An 18,363-nucleotide genomic window follows, 5' to 3' on the forward strand; every position below is an offset into this window, starting at 1 on the left:
GCTTCCTATGAGTTAATAACAACAAATGGTAGGCTTTGCTTCAACTTCTAATGAAGAAAACCTGTTCTTTTCCGAACCATGTTGCACACTGATCAAATTTCTTCAAAGCACCGGGGACTGTTGGACAAAACTTCACTTGCTGTAATGTTATCCATGTGTTAGGCTTTAAATTCCACCACTTAAAACTGGCACCAAGATCGTGGCTGAATCATTCCCAATTACTAAATTTGGAGGGCTAATATGCAAGCAAGCACACCTGAAAACATTTACAGCAGAAGTACATGGTGGGTGACCTACCAAATTCAAATAAACGATTCACTAAAGCGTAAATGCTTCATGGCTCATTGCCAAAGACTTGAAGAATAATAAATTACAAAACAAGCCTGGCAATTTTTTTTGGTTTTATTGTTGTTTATGACCCAATCTTCTTATCAGAAAGTGTATCACAGCTTAGGTTGTTAAGAAAGTGCTATTCTATATACGTTGTTTTGCTTAGAAATAGGAAGCCTTTTTGCAAGGGAAATGCTGCAGCTAACAATCTGGCATAAGCAAAGGGAGACAGTCCTGACATGGAGCTCCCATCATTACCAGCATCCTTCTCTTCAAAACAAAACAACAGTAACAACAAAAAACCCCAAACAATTAGACCTTGCAAGCCTAAGGTTGCTCAAACTAGCTGAGGATATTTGAGTTATTGAGTACGTGGTTTGAGCTTGAAGTTAATTTCTGAATTTGTGGATTATTCTCTGGCTACCTCTGCATTAAGTGCTCATTTAGCTCTGGTTCAGAGTACAGAAAAAGTCAGATCACCTCGGAAACTGTACAGAAATAACTAGGGTCCATTATTGTGTTGTTTACATTAAAAAACCTGGAAAGTGAAGCCAGGTTAATGTTTATAATTTCATTAATATATCAGCCCTCCAAATGCAGTTTATTAATTATGGACATCAGCCAACATTACCATTAAAACTCTAACAAGGCCCATGATTTACAACTAAAATGAACAACAACAAAAAATTGCCTGTATTATGCAACAGGACCACTGCAGAAACATGTAAAGTAATACTGAAAATAAACTGGTTTACATATATTTTTGAGATAGGATATGCCCTGTTGCAATGTGTACTTACAGGACCTGATGCAACATGGCTATAGATTTTACACTACCACAAATATTGTGGGCACTCCATTAACTTCAGAAATTCATTCAGGGAGAGCAAAGGGGAGGAGCCATTTCTACAATCTAAGGCCAAAAACCCCAGGAGTCCATTGCTTTTGAAGCCTGTTTTATACCATTAGCCGTTACAAAAACATGGGAAAACACAAATTAATTCTTATAGGCTGCTGTTCATAACAAACTAGGTCCTTTTGCTAAATTTGTGCATAAAACTTCCGAGTTCTTTTAATGCTTAACAGACATTACATGTTATATGTAAACAATTAAATGAAAGCCAGTAAAATGAGGGCACCAAAAGCAATAACTACAAGTATTGTGTTTATGGCATTGCCAGCATATCCTTCAGAATGTGCCTAGTATGGATTATTATGCACTATTTTATGTTATAGGACGTATTCCATACTCAACTGCCTTTGTTGGTTTTGGCTTGGAAGGTATTTTTAATAATAATTTGATGCATCTTTCTTTAAGCACAGATACTGCATACAAATCAAATATTTAAAGAATTTGCAGTAGCAAAGCAATTAGCATATTCTAAATTAAGCCCACAATGAAAGATTTCTTGCAACTACAAGCAATAGCTATAAATAAAACCTAAGGCAGCGCTAATAGGCCAGAAAGCAGACTGAAAAGAAATGGTGTTGTGACAACGTGTAGAAATTAAAGTGATTTAGAACAACCAGCAATTTTGATTTAGAAGAGGAAAAAGATGTTCCTTTCACGTGCTGAGGGTCTTACCTCACAAGAAATATACATTCCACATAAAAGGAAGAAAGAAAAAGGAAAATAAAACACTTTTATAACCACATCGTTATGGACAAATGACCTTCAAAAGCATGCTTTGCAATGAAATACAATGAATAAACAACTTGAAAAAAGTAAAATGTCAACAAGGAAAAATACGGGTCATTATGGTATAAAACAGAGATGACAGGTGAAAAAAAATCTAAAACAAAGCCAAAAAGCCTGTTTGCTTTTCATGACGAAATACTATTTTAAAATTACTTCAGCTTTTTTTGGTTCATGAAAGTTGAACTTGACGTTACATATATGGACAGTGACAGTTATGAAAAGTGATGAGAAATGATGTATTTGTTTCATAGTTAATAAGAATTCATTTTTACAAGATATGCAGCCTACAGCATTCCCACCTTTAAAATAAATTGGCAGATACTGGCAATTCATTAAGCATTAACTGAATGTAATTTACGTAAATGTAGTCTTCTGTGTTACAGGTGTGTATTAAATATAGGAACTTAGCTAAGAAAGAAACTGTATTTCAAGTACTATGCAAATTGAACAAGTTGTTCTTGCATTCATGATTATGTTATTTATTTTGGATGATTCAGTTCTTATTATGATTCAAAACATGTTTTTGTCCATAAATTAATTTATGTTACACTCCAACAGCTACATCACAGAGTAGGAGGATACGTAAAATTACTGATTTTTAAATTTGGCATACTTTTTCACTATTCACTTGAAATATCAAATGGCAAAATGAAAAATTCAGCATAGCATCAAAATTTTGGCAATACTACTATTGAGGACAATTCTAACTCTACTAACAGCAAACTTATTTTAGCTTTTGCTTTTAAAATTTCTAAAATTCAAATTTTAGATCTTTAAAATTAAAATATCTAAATCTCCAGGGATACCACTACAGAATTATTTCATAAAGAGAAAACATCTCCTGTTATATCAAGCTAGGCATTAGAAGAGAAGGAAAAGAAGGACTCATTTTACTATGTTTCTTACTCCCTAGCAAAGCAATAAGGAATGGATGTGGTTTGGGGGTTTTGTTTGTTTGTTTTTCATACAGGATACAACAGAATCCTGGAATGACATTTCAAGTATATAAAAATAACTAAGATTTTAAGCGCTGTTTGGTGATACTTATGCATGTGGAGCTATATGCATCATTTTCAACTTTCTTCTACCAAAATAGAAAGGAAAACACTGTCTTTTGACAGATAAACACTAAAAAAGTAAAGAGAAGGAACTCACATTCTACTGAAAAATTATACTGTCATCTACAAGAGATTCTATCTGGCCCAGAGAGTTTAAATTCGCTTGTTCGCTTCTGCAAGGGAAACAACTTAAGATATATCGCACTTAGATGCTCCTGAATAACAAAGATCTTTCCGTACTAATGAATCCTCGTTAGATCTTAGTCATCTCAGACATCAAAACATAAAGACCATATTAATCTGGAGCTCAATAAACATACCTGAGAAATTTCTGGTAGCCAGCATAGTTGTCAAAATGGCCCCCTGTGTACACATACATTTTCTCAAATTAGCATCACACTTGTATAAAATTCTGAATGTGAACACGACACAACAAAAAGGAAAACACACGCATAAATTACATCAAGTACTAAATTAACCCTGAAAGAATGGATTGTCTGCGCATTACCTATCATACGTAATGCCATGAGTGCATAAACTGTAATTTAATCTTAATCACACACCTATCAGCAATCCTGAGAATCTCAGATATCGTATGTAATGCACAAACCATGAGTACTAACAGGCACGGTAATTATCAGCAAAATACATAGCTGAATATGAAATAGACTTTACTAATGTGCTTAGATTCTTTTTTAGGTAGGAAGAGGAGTTTACTTGTAATGTGCTAATTAAAAAAGTTCACATCTGCAAAGTCATCCTGTCTGGTCAGGAGAAAACAAAGGATAATCTAGAAGAATAACCTTAAGGTTTTTCCTTCGATGAAGTATTTTTCACGTGTATAAATGAAGATGATTGTTATTATCTTGAATCCAACAAAATTACGCTATGTTCTATTCACTTTCATGAAAAGTTTAAAATCCTCGTGCCAAAAGCCGATCATCTATCAAATAGTTCATTTAAGCACAATATTCAAGAAAAAGCTTGCTTAGGGACCATTTGTTTTACACATGGAACAGAAGCCAACATTCTTTCCAAAATTAGCTATTCATCCTTGCAGTTTTCATTCTTACCTTTAGTTTTCTTCTTGCATTGAATTTCTTCAAGCAATCTACAGTCTCTTGCCTGTGCATCATAGAGGCAACAGTAGAACGTTGCTAAGAGAAGAAGAAAAGAATCATTTTAATGCATTCGGACAGACATCCAGCATTTTATTTACTCTACAACATACATATTACAACCTGCATGGTCCAAAACTTGGGCCTTTAATTTCTACCCTGTCTGACTATCTCTTTGTGCAGGTTGCTACACATTTGGGAAATTTCCAGATCAACAAAACCAAGGTCTCATTTTACTCGGCCTTTTCCACATGTAAAATCCTCTTGAAAGAAACAGGGACTAAGAAAAACACAAAATCTTGGAACTTAGGTTATGCAGTATAACCATAATTGAAGTAATATACTGAATTATGATTTTGGAAAATATGTTTTAAAACAAGAAGGAAATTTTTCGTTAGCATTAGCGACATTAGGTGAGGTACAGCAGCAGGAAATATTTCAGAGAAAATTCAGTGGTACCTGCATTTTCCCTGTAACTCAACTTTATTTGTACCACAATTTTAAAGGCAAGATAAACGTGGCCTGCTGGAATGAACAAAGAATTGAGAACCAGCTAGATGTCTCACTGTGACTTTCAAAGTATCAGCCCAGACTACCTGCAAAGTCAAAGTGTAGAATGTACTGAGAACTGGAAAGTCGTCCTGGATCTAGTAACAGACAGGCAGCCTCTGCTACCCGCAAACTGACTTTTAAAAAGTCCCTTAATTTCCTGCCTTTACATTTTATTCTTATTATAATGGTTATAGGGAAATGAAGATGTAAAGCATTATCTAACTCAAAGTTACTTTCTTGTACGTTTTTTTTCTCTGAGAATTTAAAATAACACACTGATTTTGGCAGTGAACTTCTGCACCACCAAGTCAAAGGAATGGAGTTCATTTCTGCAAAAATCTTACCCCAGGCGGAGACCTCAATATACGGCACTATTGACTGTATCTGTATAATTACAATTTTACACTCCCCTAGTTATATAGCTGCATGAGTAGGGACAAAAATTACTCTCTGAACACCTTCACTACATGCTGAAGTAAACCATAAGCTGATTTGTCTGACAAATTATCCTGTTAAATTGGTGGAAATTACTTACACAGATCCATGGATGCTTTAGTGCTTCTGATGCTGTGATACGTTTTGCTGGGTTGATGGTAAGCATTTTATTGATAAGGTCTTTTGCTTCAGGAGTCACTGTATCCCATTCTGGTGAGGGAAACTTAAGAAAAAAAAATATGTATGTGTATATTATCTTGTACAAACTTTACACCATTTTACCTAAGGATTTTTTACTGACACTGTTTCTGTAACATTAATTGCTAGCACAAGTAACCAGTTTTAAGGGGAAAAATGCAGTTTTCCACAATAGAAAAGTTTGAATTAGTCGGTTTTATAAATAAAGTTTTCCTCCTTTACTATTTTGACCTTTTATTTATTTGGTTCAAATTCACAGCATTTCTATATTTACAGTAACATGATGCCAATTGAAATTCATAGCGTGAAATAACAATGGCAGACAGAATAACAAATTCCAGTCATCTGAGAGGCATATGGTCTTACAGCACTTCATACAGTCCTAGTTTCTCTTTTAGTAAAGACAAAAATATTAAGCATTATTATTCAAACTCCTTGTTTGCTTTCTTTCAATGTAAATCTTAATGCTAACTGTACAGTTATGGTATATAAATCTAATTAGTTATGAGTTTAACACCTCCCTGCTCAGCAAAATATTTATACATACACTCAAAGCATCTGCTGAAATGCAAACAGAATGAAAAAATGCCATGTCTTAAACTGCTTTTGTGAACAGACCTTAACCTTGAGGGTTCTGTGTTTTCCACTATTAAAAGTACTTATTCTTAGACAACAGGAATCTGGTATTATCAAAGCACAGTACATCACAAGTATGTGCAATGCAGATGCATAGTTCAGTCTCTGCACTTCCTCTATTCTTGCCCTCTCGGCTGAAATCATAATTCCCCACTGTCACCCTATTTGTTACTGTATGATTACTTGTTCACTAGGAAGAAGACTTGACAGACCATAAGTTTATTTTCACTAAAAGGCCATAGCATAACAAATCCCTTTTCAGTCATCGCCATCTAGGACTGGATTCAAGTTAAGAGCTTAAAAATTATAAGCTTCTGTCTTTTCCTCTTCATCATTTACAAATTACTTAAATCTGAGGACCAACAGCCTTTTGTCTGTTTAATATAATATAAATGGACGATGTTGCAAAATTCATAATGTCACCAAATCATCAGTTCTTACTTACCAACAGTTGTAATGCTTTTTGTTGGAATACACGTAGTTAATGAAACCACTCCTTTTGAAATGCTGTAGAGCAGCTTGTATTTCCAAATAGTGGGCAACAGAACAGCATTAAGGTGTATATTTAGGAAGCTTAAGACTTCTTAAGAACAATTTAGAATAACTGATTGGTTGAAGTGATAAACCACAAGGGAAAACACAGGCCCCTGGGAGTTCACAGAGGTCTGAAAAGGCTTGTCAGGGTAACATAAGCTTGCATGATTTATACAGGGACCAGACAATGAAAGCTTGAAGCCATAGGGAAATTAGATTCAAATTCTCATAGGACGTTCCCATCCCAATAAGGTTCATGTTACTAAAGCAACATTTACTGCATTGAGTGGCTCTTAACCAATAAAAAAAAAAATAAAATTGTGATTTCACTTTTCACTCCAGAAAACTCCTATGTAGAGGTACAATTATAAATAATTGAATAGACAGAGTATGGTACATACATCATAAGCACCAGCCTTGATCTGCTGGTAAAGCCTGTGCTGGTCTTCATCCCAGAAAGGAGGATATCCCACCAGGAGGATATACAGAATGACACCTGCAGAAAATTCACAGTAGTATTACGTGATTTCAAGAAACAAACCCCAGAAATTCATTTTGCACCTGACAACCACGTAAAACAAATCGCTCAATAGTATTATGCCAGCTACTGAAAAATGCTGTCTATTCATACTGGAGAAAATAGTAAATGTAGGGTTCACAAGATAACCTTCTATGCAGAGCATGGGCAATAACGAGTATCTGACACATCAGATCAGGAACACTGAAAATGTCTAGCTAGCTGGAGAAACAATTTTCAGTGATCATGGATGTTCTTGGAAAATGCATTTTTTTACCTCTGGTTTTATCATGGCTTGTACTGGTGCCTGTAAGATTGTGTTTTAACTATTCTCATGCAAATAAAATTTGGGCAACTCAATTTATCTGTATAAATATATGGTCAACAGGAAAAATAAAAAGTCCATCTGCTAGTCTTACAGAGATGATTCACTATGACTAAAGAAAAGTGCTTTCATAAATACAACGAAATAAGCCTGAGTAGAACTAAAATAAGGAAAGCACCAATTGTTCCCAGCTAGGTAGCTGCCTCTTGCCAGCACCTGAAACTACACTGTTTCAAGAACTGGATGATAAAGTAATAAAGTAATTGGCCTGTACTCCAGTTCACAAAACACTTTAGTTTCATAGTTGAAAACTGCAGTTCTAGTATATTGGTCAGATCAGATTTCAGGCTGCTTGTGAACCAAAACTAAGACCCAGCTCACAGTATCAATTGTTATGTTTTCTAACTAGTCAGGCATCATGTGCCTGCAGCTATTTTTTTAATACTTTGTGAAAGTGTGTTGTGTAGACGTGGCCAAGAATGCCATGATATCACAAATGATTAAAAAAAAAAAAAAATAAAATGAAGCTAGTAGGATAACAAAAAAAAACCCCAATGACCTCTTCTAAAAATTAATATTGAATTTTACTAAATACATATTATCCGATGCAGAATATAATGTATTCTGGACATCACCTCTCTCCCTCAAAATACCTCACAGTGGACTGAAGAATCGCCTTTCAGAATAATTTCTTACCACATGCCCACATATCCACAGGTTTTCCATAAGGATCTTTTCGTAGCACCTCTGGAGAAAGGTATCCTGGAGTACCAGCAAAGCCTGTCAAAAGGCAAGGCAATGATTCTCAAAAGCTGTACATGCTCTGCAAAAATCCAGTGATTCTCATCTCAGTCCACAAGACACAGGACACTATTTCCCAAGCCATCAACCACTACCAGCTTCATTTTGAACTTTTCTTTTTAAGACAAATCGCCTAGAAGTAACAATAATGGGAACGCTTATGCAGACTTGGCACATCCTTTTCTGCCACCACGTCTGGTAGAGGCGAGGGGACAGCAATAAGCCAGCTGGTTACCCAACTACACTAGCACTCCAGATGCAACGGTGGTGTCAAGAATCCGGTGACAGTGCAACAGGGGAAGGTTTCCAAAAAGATTACAAGATAGCTGACACAATTTCTTTCATGACTGCTGAACTACTGTGAGCTGTAGCGACATATCCAGTACTGAGGTGCAAATACATTTGGCTCAGGGTCAAGGTCAAAAAAGTTAGCAGAGTAGGGGGAGCGTGGGGAACATTATGTGAGTGATTCCCTTGGAGATATTAATTCAAAGACAGAAAATTCACACCACGCAAGCCAAAGACTGTTACTGTTTGGGTTTTTTAATCATTAGCCTAATTTAGGCTATTTTAAAATAGCCCCAAACTATGAAAATTAAGACTGTAAACATGACTTGCATGGGATTTCTGGGAGTCCGTCAACTGTGAAGACTGCTACCACAGAGTACTTCCACTGACATTTATGGGGAACTAATTAACAAAACAGAGGGGCAGCTAAGCTACAGTATCGTAACTATAAGGAGCATTTTAAAAGCCCTATTCCATGTTATGGGAGGACAGATTTCTGAGTAAACAACATCTAGTAGGGCTAGATTTAAGAAAAGCTTACGTATGAAGAGATCTCTCATTTAGAAGAAAAAAAGAAAGTAAAAACACTGTTCCAATTTCTTCACACAGAAGTGGAAACTCAATTCCGCCAATGCCAGATGGTGGCAAAGTAAATGCTCAGAGATGTTCAGGATTAGCTTTCACAAGAGCACAACTGGCTTTTACTTAGTATGAAGACCACCAACTTAGGGCTCAGCCTTCTTACAGCCTTTGCTGTTTGTATTTTGCACAGCCCCTTCTAATACAATCTTTCCACTGCAAAACTAATTTCCATGAAGTCATTTCACTTCTGGAAACCTCCTTACAAAAGCTTACAAGAAGCATCTCTAAAGTAATCTAGTCTTTAAAATTTATATGTTCTTCATTCTTTATTCATTACCAGCAGTGCTGCTTTCTCTTAAGAGAAATGCAAAATGTAGGTATAAATGTAGACTTTTCTTAGGATGCTGTAAATGATAAAAATTTAATGACCAATAACATTCTGTACCATTTCAGTTAGTATGTCTGTTCTTTCAAGCATCTTTGCCTAAAATAAATGCTTGGGAATTCTTGAAAGGCGAGAATTTGGTGGCTTTCATGAAGGACCACATGTCATTTCTGACATACCACACCGGATCCCACAGAACTTATGAGAGATGGTGATAATGTATAAAGGGTACAGCTACAGAAAAAGGAAGCCTTCGCCCTGCAGCTGACAATCATTTTAGAATGGAGGAGGAAATGAAGGAACACATTCTGTATGTTCTACTGAGAACATAGCTAAAATATTTTCATGAAAAATAAGCTTGGTTTTTACAGTCTCATGATATGAGATCTATGAATTGTTAGAGTACTATCATACGGGAAACACATCTTAAACTCCTTTGAGAAGCTGAAAAATACACATTCCAAGTAGCTTTAAACAGAGTGACGTTTCGTATCTCTTCTTGGCTGTACTGCTCTACTTTAATATTGTTTTTCATTTTTAAGGGCAAGTAAAGTTGTCTCGACTTTCAAACATAAACATTACTACACATCACTTGAAATTAAGCTTTAAAGCAAAAATAAATATAGTACTTGGCTAACTATCTCCTGATGAAGATACAGAATGGGTCTGAACAGAAATAACTGGTATGGTTTTAGTACATATTCTGAAGTTGTTTAAAGCAGCAAACACAGAAGAGTACACAGTCACGATTTCAGTGAAAAAGAAAAAACATACTGAAATTGTTAACTGTTACTTATCAGGTAATCCTGTAACTGGTCAGAGGGATCCCCATACAAGTGTGTACTTTTCAGAAAACTATTGCTAATAGTAGTATTTATTTTAGCTAAAACAACTTGCAAAGCTAGGAACTGTTTGTGACTGTACAGTGTCTAGAAAAGACTGCATCACCTTGTGCTCCTATCATCAGATGATTTAAATAACTATCCAGAGGCCCAAGACAAATGCCATGCTTTGAGTTCAGTGGTGCATGGGTACATGAGATGGCATGTTACTCAGCCTAATTAGCTTACAGTCTCAAAACCCTCTTATGCAAAGATTACACATATACTTAACTTCATAAATGGTGAGCACATCTCTGGATTGAAGGTTAACTATAATCCCATAACATAAACTTAAATTAATGCAGAGAGATGCATCTTAAACACACAGCAGAAGAGACTACTGCTCTACGATCTGCCCTATGCTCTCATCAACCCTCTGCTAGACTTATAGCCTTCTCATGCAAGGATTCCAAAGTAAATGGCACAATAAACCATGTTAGTTTAAACGGTGTAAATTGTACATCTTTGCTAACATACCTCCCTCTGACTCAAGAATAAAAATTCAAATGAGCAGTCTGGTGAGAAGATATGGAGAAGGCGGCAGCAAGGGGCAAGAGAGTAAGTGTAGGGCAGTAGCCTTCTCTTCCTGCACAGCTGGATCCGCAAGACTAACTGTATACAACCTAAATTTAATGCAACTCACAAACTAATTCAGTGAAGCTACTCAAATGACTTAAGTGGTGCATATTTTAGTCCTAGTTGCAGGGCTGGACTTAATTTAAGATGAGATGCAACTAGGACTAAATCTAGCTACCAGTGAGTTAACGTCCACTGACGTGGGCAATGAGCCACCTGCCTGGGTGAGTCAGTGGAGCCCGCCTGACACTTTCCCAGTACATTAAACACCTGCTAGCAGGGTGGGGTGTTTCAACTAAACCCTGTAACACTTTCTACAAACAGGCAAGGAACAGGTTCCTTTTACAAACATCCAAACCAGGAAAGTATTCCGTTGTATCCAAACATACAGAGCTCCAGCCGGTTTCCTGCTGAGGCATAGCTATGGTTTAAGCAGAAAAGTGACCGTTGCACCAGAGGACTACACCCAAAAAACCAGAAAAATTAGGGAAAAAAAAAGAAAAACATACTCATGCAGAGCTATAATTAGAATCAGAGCACTCCATGAGTCACTAAGTGCTGCAGAATCCAGTGGAAAGCAGAAAAATCTTCTGGAAGGAAGCAAGAAAAAGTTCAAAATGTTGAGCGTATTGGAGTTCATGTTTTGCCTTGTTAAAGCAATCATAAAGATGAAGGAAGGCACTCAGACCACTACAAAAAGGTTTTGCAGAGGAAGTTCCAGAAAAGGTACACAACTCACTAGACTTGCCGAATACCACAAATTTAAAAGAAGAGCCACATTAGACTACCTTCTTTCTATTACCTCGCTGCCAGCTTACTTCTTCCTTACATACATATTTTGAAGACATTCTGTTCAATCTCCTTTCTACCAAGTTCAGCATGGCAGTCCTCATGATGCTGCAAGTCTAAACCAAGCACTTCACAAGAATGAAATGACAAAAAAATAAAGTGCAAAATTTTACAGGGAATTGCAACCTCCTGTGCATCATCTGCAACCATACAGATGTATTACCTACAGATAATATCCCTGAAGTCAAGTTCATTCTGCTGATTTTTTCTTGAGAAAATTTTTTTTCTTGTTTCCTGTTTACCTGGTGTTTTTGCCATTATAACAAATCACTTGTGTTTTGTCTTATTTCTGTTCCACTTCTTTTGTACTGATCTATTTGTTAATTTGCAAGAGCAATCTCCTCTGTCTTTTGTGGATTACTGAAATCCATTTATATAAAAGCTGGGATTTAAAACAACAGGCTAGCTTATAAAGCTACCAACATATGCCCAACAGCACTGCCTGTGCATCCACACATAGTTATATCCTAGATTTCAAACACACAATCTCTGAGCCCACTGCTTGCACAAAATCCTTTGTGCTTCTATTCTAAGCTTTGACAGCAAGCTCACAGTCATTCTGTTCAATTCTAAACTGCACTTTCTAGCTGCTGTGAGAATAGGTAGCTGCTATAAATATTTTATTCTATATGTTTACCTCCTGGGATTTACAATACATTTTGTCCTGTGCTTCACATCTGTTCAAATAGGTTGGTATGCAAGGTAGACGTATCATGTTTGTACATGTCCTATTATTTAAAATGACCAGTAGTAAATCTTTCACCATTTTCCTTTAGGCATCTGTTAACTGTAACAACCAACCTGCAACTAGCAATTTTTTTGTAAATTAACAAAAAAAAAAAAAAAGAAAAAAGGAATATTTTAGTGGAACTGGAGAGAAGTGCATAATATTTAACTCACTGCCCCCTATCCTCTTCTCATAACCTGAAGTGGAGCATTGTACAGGACACGTAACATATATTCCAGGTATCGATTCTGGAGACCTGGTTCACCCTGTCAGTTGCCACCTTCAGGAGGGCAGACACCCTCCCTTTCCAACATTTCAAGAGCAGGTCTGAGGGACAGAATGTGCTCTCTTCTGGTGGTCACACGCACACATGGACTTCGCTTCCACATTCCCATACATCTTTTATCACCTTCACCATCAAGCAAGCATACTCTTGATCCCTTCCAGATGAAGATAATGTTTTCAAAATCACTGAAGTGGCTGAAAAACTCCAGTTCCAGCTTCAGGAGATGTTTGTACGCTGTGGATAGACAACTCTTTCCAGACTATTGTGCAAGGTTCCAGATACTTTTAACCACCCTTTACCTTCCTGGGTTTATGCTCTCTGTGATCTACTATGTGAGCTGCTTATATATTAACGATTGTACATTTTTAATAAGCCAGCTTATTTTGACCTCAGTGGGTCAAAGAACAGTTTTATGAACAGTTTTACTTGCAGATGTGAAGGGGCAGTCACCTCTAGGACTGCAATATAAACAGCTGGGACAGATAACTTGTACTGTCACAGCAACATCTAGATGTGGATGGCTGTCTACGGTCTCAGGTACTCAATCCCCCTCCCCCCCTTTTTTTTTGTTCAAGTCACATTCTAAAGCGCTTCAGAATAAAATTTGCCAGTATTTCCAGTTGACAAACAACTGTTCAGACAAAATGTTTTGATGACTGGGCAGTACACTCAGCAATATAAACCTACAGTTTTACTCTTCAGTCACCCGAGCATCTGACTGGAAACCACCCACCTCCCTCCCAGGCTCTACACCCATATTTCCCTCCTGTAGATACAGAAGGGAAAGCAGGGGAGTAGGAGCTTGTGTGCCCCTACCTCTCAGTCAAACTTACAGGCTGGCAAAAGCTAGAACAAGCCAGGAATCAGGAAACCTAAGTTTCAAGGTCAAGAAAGTCAATGGCACTTAGACTACATGCAAAAGGGACATTTGTAAAGGTGTATTTACTAGAAGCATGAATTTAAAAACCCTGTCCCTCCATCCTACCCTGTATCAGTACTGCTGTGCTGGCAAATCCCTGGTATGAATACAGCTGTGCCAACAGAAGAGACCTTTTCCAATTTATTTTATGTCATTTGGTAAGGTGATTTACCTTTGCTAGTGAAGAGGAAGCTATGGGGCAGAGCCACTTCTTGTCTAAGCGAGCTCTGAGGTTTGGAAATGTAGCCACAGGTCATTTTTGAAGTGCTGAGGGATTTTTGTTTGTTTGTTGTTTTTTTTCTTGGTTGTTTTTCTTTTCTAAACAAATAAGGTCTGCTGCCAAGCTCTGTTTAATTTGTTGAGACATACGGGTAACATTCTTCCTGGAGAAAAAGGTCTAAAGTGTAGTCAGATGTAGAGACTGAACTATGAACAAAATACCCCTTAAAGCTACATACCAAGTAGTCACAGAGCTGCCTGTTTTACACTAGGGTGAGAGCTGGGCAGTTTGGGAGGCTTAATAAATAAATGGTGAGAAGAAAAAAAAAAATTACTTACCAAACCAAGCCTGTTGTTCTCCTTGGACTTCTATAGCCAATCCAAAGTCCGCCAGTTTTACTGCTGCTCCCTTGGATTTGCTAGCTAAAAGTAAGTTCTCAGGCTTTATTCAGAGAGAGAAAAAAATTGAGATGAAAAGATAAGTAAATATATTTTAGACAGGTTTTCACCTTTTTTTTTTTTTTTTTTTTTTTTTTATGGTAGTCTGGAAAAGAACAAATACTTAGAGGAGTGAAAAAGAGAAAAAACCCGTACATTTTCTCCATGACAATGCAAAAATTGCACTTTCCATTCCTACTTGGAAAGAACCACCAGGCCTGTAAACAGCCGTCATGATCCCATGACAGCAAGACTAAGGAAAGGACAGCGTGCAGATCTACTAGACAAGGAGGTCGGCCAGAATGGTCAGATGGAACTGTGACACCTCTTTGCATGATAGGACAATGCAGAGACTCCCAAGAGCTCACCACTGGAAAAATGCTGTAGAAAACCCCCAAAAGACACGTATTCTATGATTACTAGTCTAACCTATGCAGTTTGCAGGATTAGGCATCTATAACTGGCAAACATCAATGTTTTGCATGACAGCTTAACAATAGCAGACATACTATTATATTTGTATTTAGAGGGCAGGTGTATTTACATTGCAAATGCTTCAGCAAAACCAGCATGCCCACGTTTGTGCTTGCGGATAACCTATTACAAATAACAATATAAGTCTGCAAAAGTTCCCACTTTGCTTTTTTTTTTTTTTAAGGTACACTGGTCACATCTGAAATCAAATGCTACAGTACACTCACACAATTAAAAGTAAAGGATTTGAACATAACAATAGTGTTCATTCTACTGTTCGTAATGTATCCTTTTAACTTGATTTAGCAAATATATCAAATGCAAATTGTCTAAAGATAACTTTATTCTCTGACCCTTAACTTTAAAAAAAAGAACCAAAAAAACCTAACAAAATACTATAGAATTCAACAGATTATTTCAGCGACCTCTATAGTATTTTCTTGCCATTTCTCTCTCTTCTATCTCCATTATTTTTAAAAAAGGTTTTGTTCTATATTTACACAACAACAAAACCTCACTTGCAAGGGTATGGCTGTGCCCCTTCCGGAAGTGATTTTTTGTAGTGATCTATCGCAAGCGAATTTACTATATCCAGTCTGGCACTGGGGACCCAATCCTGCAAACTCTTAACCGCATATTTCATTTTAAACCCAGCAGCAATGATATAGGTTTCCAAGGGACTATTTATGTGATTACAGTTAATCCCGTGCAGGTACTGAGCTTGGGAACAATTAAGATCATAAGCTACTTTCAGCAAAAGCTATCTTTAATACAACTGTCAAGTATCCAGCAAAATATGCTTGAGCTAATTAAGACCTCAACCACTGTGATACTTCCATTAATTAACAACACAACTGACCCTGACAAACTCTTTAGTCTAAAGGTGTTTTCTTCCCTCTCACCAAACTGTAAAGGAACATTTCTTCAGCAATTTACAAACACCATTCTCCCACTCATCCCTTTGTTTCTATGTCATAGAAAAGACACTATTAAAAACCTTTCATTAATAGTTACTTGATGAAGCTTCTATTTCCACATTTTTTAAAATTGAGATTAAGGTCTCTCAGAATAAAACATAATATTTATATTCACTTAAATTATCGGTAACAACTACAACTGCAGTATATCAAACACTGAATAGCTGAGGACTCTTCTCTAGGTTCATCACACTGATCTAAGCAGCGTCACAGTGCTTGTCATTTAACTCCACTAATTTCAACATAGAGTCACATAGTTCTTGAAGGTTTCCTATCAGAGAGAGAGAAGTTTACAGTAATTACTTCCTGGAATGCACTTCTTATATAAACCTCTTAAAGCAGTGGATGATCCTATTTGGTTGTGACCTTCAGCAAGCCAAAAGCAGTGAAATGCCTCGCCGTCTTGGTTGAAACACAAGCACTAACCTACCAAGCGCATATCACTCTGCAACACGCGATTCCATTCAAAATAGTAGTTTTATGTTTTCTGCTGCTGGGTTTTTTGGTTGTTTGGTTTGGTTTTTTCTTCTTTTTTTCCCTCCTTGGGATTTTTTTTTTTTAATTCCATTACGTGTCTTTACTCTGCCAATCAAAGTGCTCTGCAGAAATACCATTATACCATTGCCATAGACAAGTATGTTTCAACAGAAGCTGAAGCAGATTTCCTGATTTACTCCTATGCCAAAGACACAGCCTTTTGCGCAGTGTTGTGTGGGACTATGCGCTTAAACAACATGCAGCTGTCATTTCAGGATGACAAGAGGCATACTAGATAATTATCATGCATTAACTTAGAATGACTGCAATTACTTGGAAAACATTAACAGCCCAGCGTGGGCCACTCAGGACTCGTACTTTGGATTCAGTAGTGTCACCTTGTATTACCGGTAGACTGGCTGCAGTCAAGCATGTAGAATGGCAGTGTTAACTACTAAAATTACTTACAAATAAATTAACATGATTTATGCCTTATTTTTCCAGAGGTCTTTACTTCTTAAGAGATCAAGTACTTATGCCTCTGTGTATTTTTCCTTGAATATAACTAGAGCATCCGCTTTTTGGGGGGCAATGCAAGACAGTCATAATCACAGAGTTCCACAAAAGCAGCAATGCTGCTGACTGCCAAGAACTGGAATTCCTACACGGAAGCGCACTTTTACCATCTGCTAAAGACAGACTGCCACTCACAGGTTAATTTTCTCTGGATCTAGGATGCACCAGCATTCTGACTTATACCAAGGATTACAAACAGACCAGCAACAAGCACTTCTGCAAGTCCTAATAGGCTGCAAAAGCTCCTCTCTCTTTGCTACTAAATTATGCTAAAAGGAAAGTTAAATAAGATTGTCCAAAATCTCCTCCTCTTGTTGCCCTCCCCAAACCCCATTATCGGAAAAAAAAAATCCATCAAGTTTTGCAGTTTAAGGATCCACGCCAGGCCAGAACCATCTTCTACATGTCTTGAAGTTCTGGTCTTGGGCCTCGGAATCTTCTTTTCAGTACAGAGAGTTCTGCTGGGATTTCACCAGTGTCCTTCACTTCACTCTGGTGTTTGGATTTTTTGGTTTTTGTTTTTGTTTTTTTTTTTTTACCACAAAGCAGTAACTGAAGAAGGATGGTTTTCTGCTTCCTGAAGTTTTCACTTTCAGAAATGAAACTGGGTACTACAGCTTGGCAGAAACATTTTTTCTCACACTGTTCTTCCAATTCATTCTGGATTTGCCACAGTAAGAACTCCACACACGGTCTGGAGCAGGGAACAGCTAGATTTAATGCATTTCCAAAGAAAAAAGTTATTTTGTGTGAATGTATTCAAAGTACTAAAAAAGCATTCCTTATACTGTCAGCTTGCATGGCTACAATAATTTTTTTCAATTCCTTTTCATGCTAGAAGCATAGTACTGCATGTATGGTGAGGACAGGAACCGCTGGAGCAGCTGGATGAATTTGACATCCTTTCATTTGAACTTGTTCCATGTTACCCAGCTGCCACGCAAGATTTATGGATTGGATAGAGACTTCTCAGTCTCCTGTTGTACAACCGTGACACAGGAAAATCCAGAGGCGCAAAACGGGTAGAGAATTTTGTGTATGTGTCTTTGAAATCCATCGTGCTCTCTGAGGTTCCAGAGCGTAACCCTTTATGTTCCTACAGGACAACAATAGAGACTTTGTAAATTCAGACAATGGCTATAACAGTTGTTTATTTGGGGTGCGAAGGAGAGCAAGAAAGATGACGGCATTCTGATTCCAACGTTATTACTAATGATAACCACCAGAAAACTCCTATCCTGGGAGGAAATTCCTGCTCCCCATAACTCACTCAGAAAGGAAAATAAAGAGACAAAGAAGCTGTGCCAGAAGGAATTAGCATGTTTCACTGCCTTAGCCCACATGCCATTTTTTCTCTGCCTTTGTAAAGAATCTGGCATTTCAGAGAGCGCACTTCCATTTGATTTGAAAATAAGCAATCTTCTTTTACTTGAGGATCCTGAAGGCCAAGTGCCCAAATTAAGTCCTCTCCCTTATCCCCAAGGCTACTTTACTACCAGCTTTGAG

General features: G+C 37.2%; 1 protein-coding gene across 3 annotated transcripts in view; it reads right to left on the reverse strand.

Moving 5' to 3' along the window:
* CAMK2D (calcium/calmodulin-dependent protein kinase II delta) overlaps positions 1-18,363 on the reverse strand; it is a 160,117-nt gene that overhangs the window by 36,790 nt on the left and 104,964 nt on the right. For all 3 annotated transcript variants that reach the window (XM_010575542.1, XM_010575541.1, XM_010575543.1), the window contains exons 6-11: positions 14,255-14,357; positions 8,099-8,182; positions 6,962-7,056; positions 5,293-5,415; positions 4,161-4,244; positions 3,408-3,450 (exon numbers count right to left, since the gene is read on the reverse strand). In XM_010575542.1, the coding sequence (XP_010573844.1) occupies positions 3,408-3,450; positions 4,161-4,244; positions 5,293-5,415; positions 6,962-7,056; positions 8,099-8,182; positions 14,255-14,357 (532 nt within the window). The remainder of the gene's footprint in view (positions 1-3,407; positions 3,451-4,160; positions 4,245-5,292; positions 5,416-6,961; positions 7,057-8,098; positions 8,183-14,254; positions 14,358-18,363) is intronic.

This window comes from Haliaeetus leucocephalus, unplaced genomic scaffold (genome assembly GCF_000737465.1).
Source record: "Haliaeetus leucocephalus isolate CR32 unplaced genomic scaffold, Haliaeetus_leucocephalus-4.0 Scaffold484, whole genome shotgun sequence".
NCBI lineage: Eukaryota > Metazoa > Chordata > Aves > Accipitriformes > Accipitridae > Haliaeetus > Haliaeetus leucocephalus.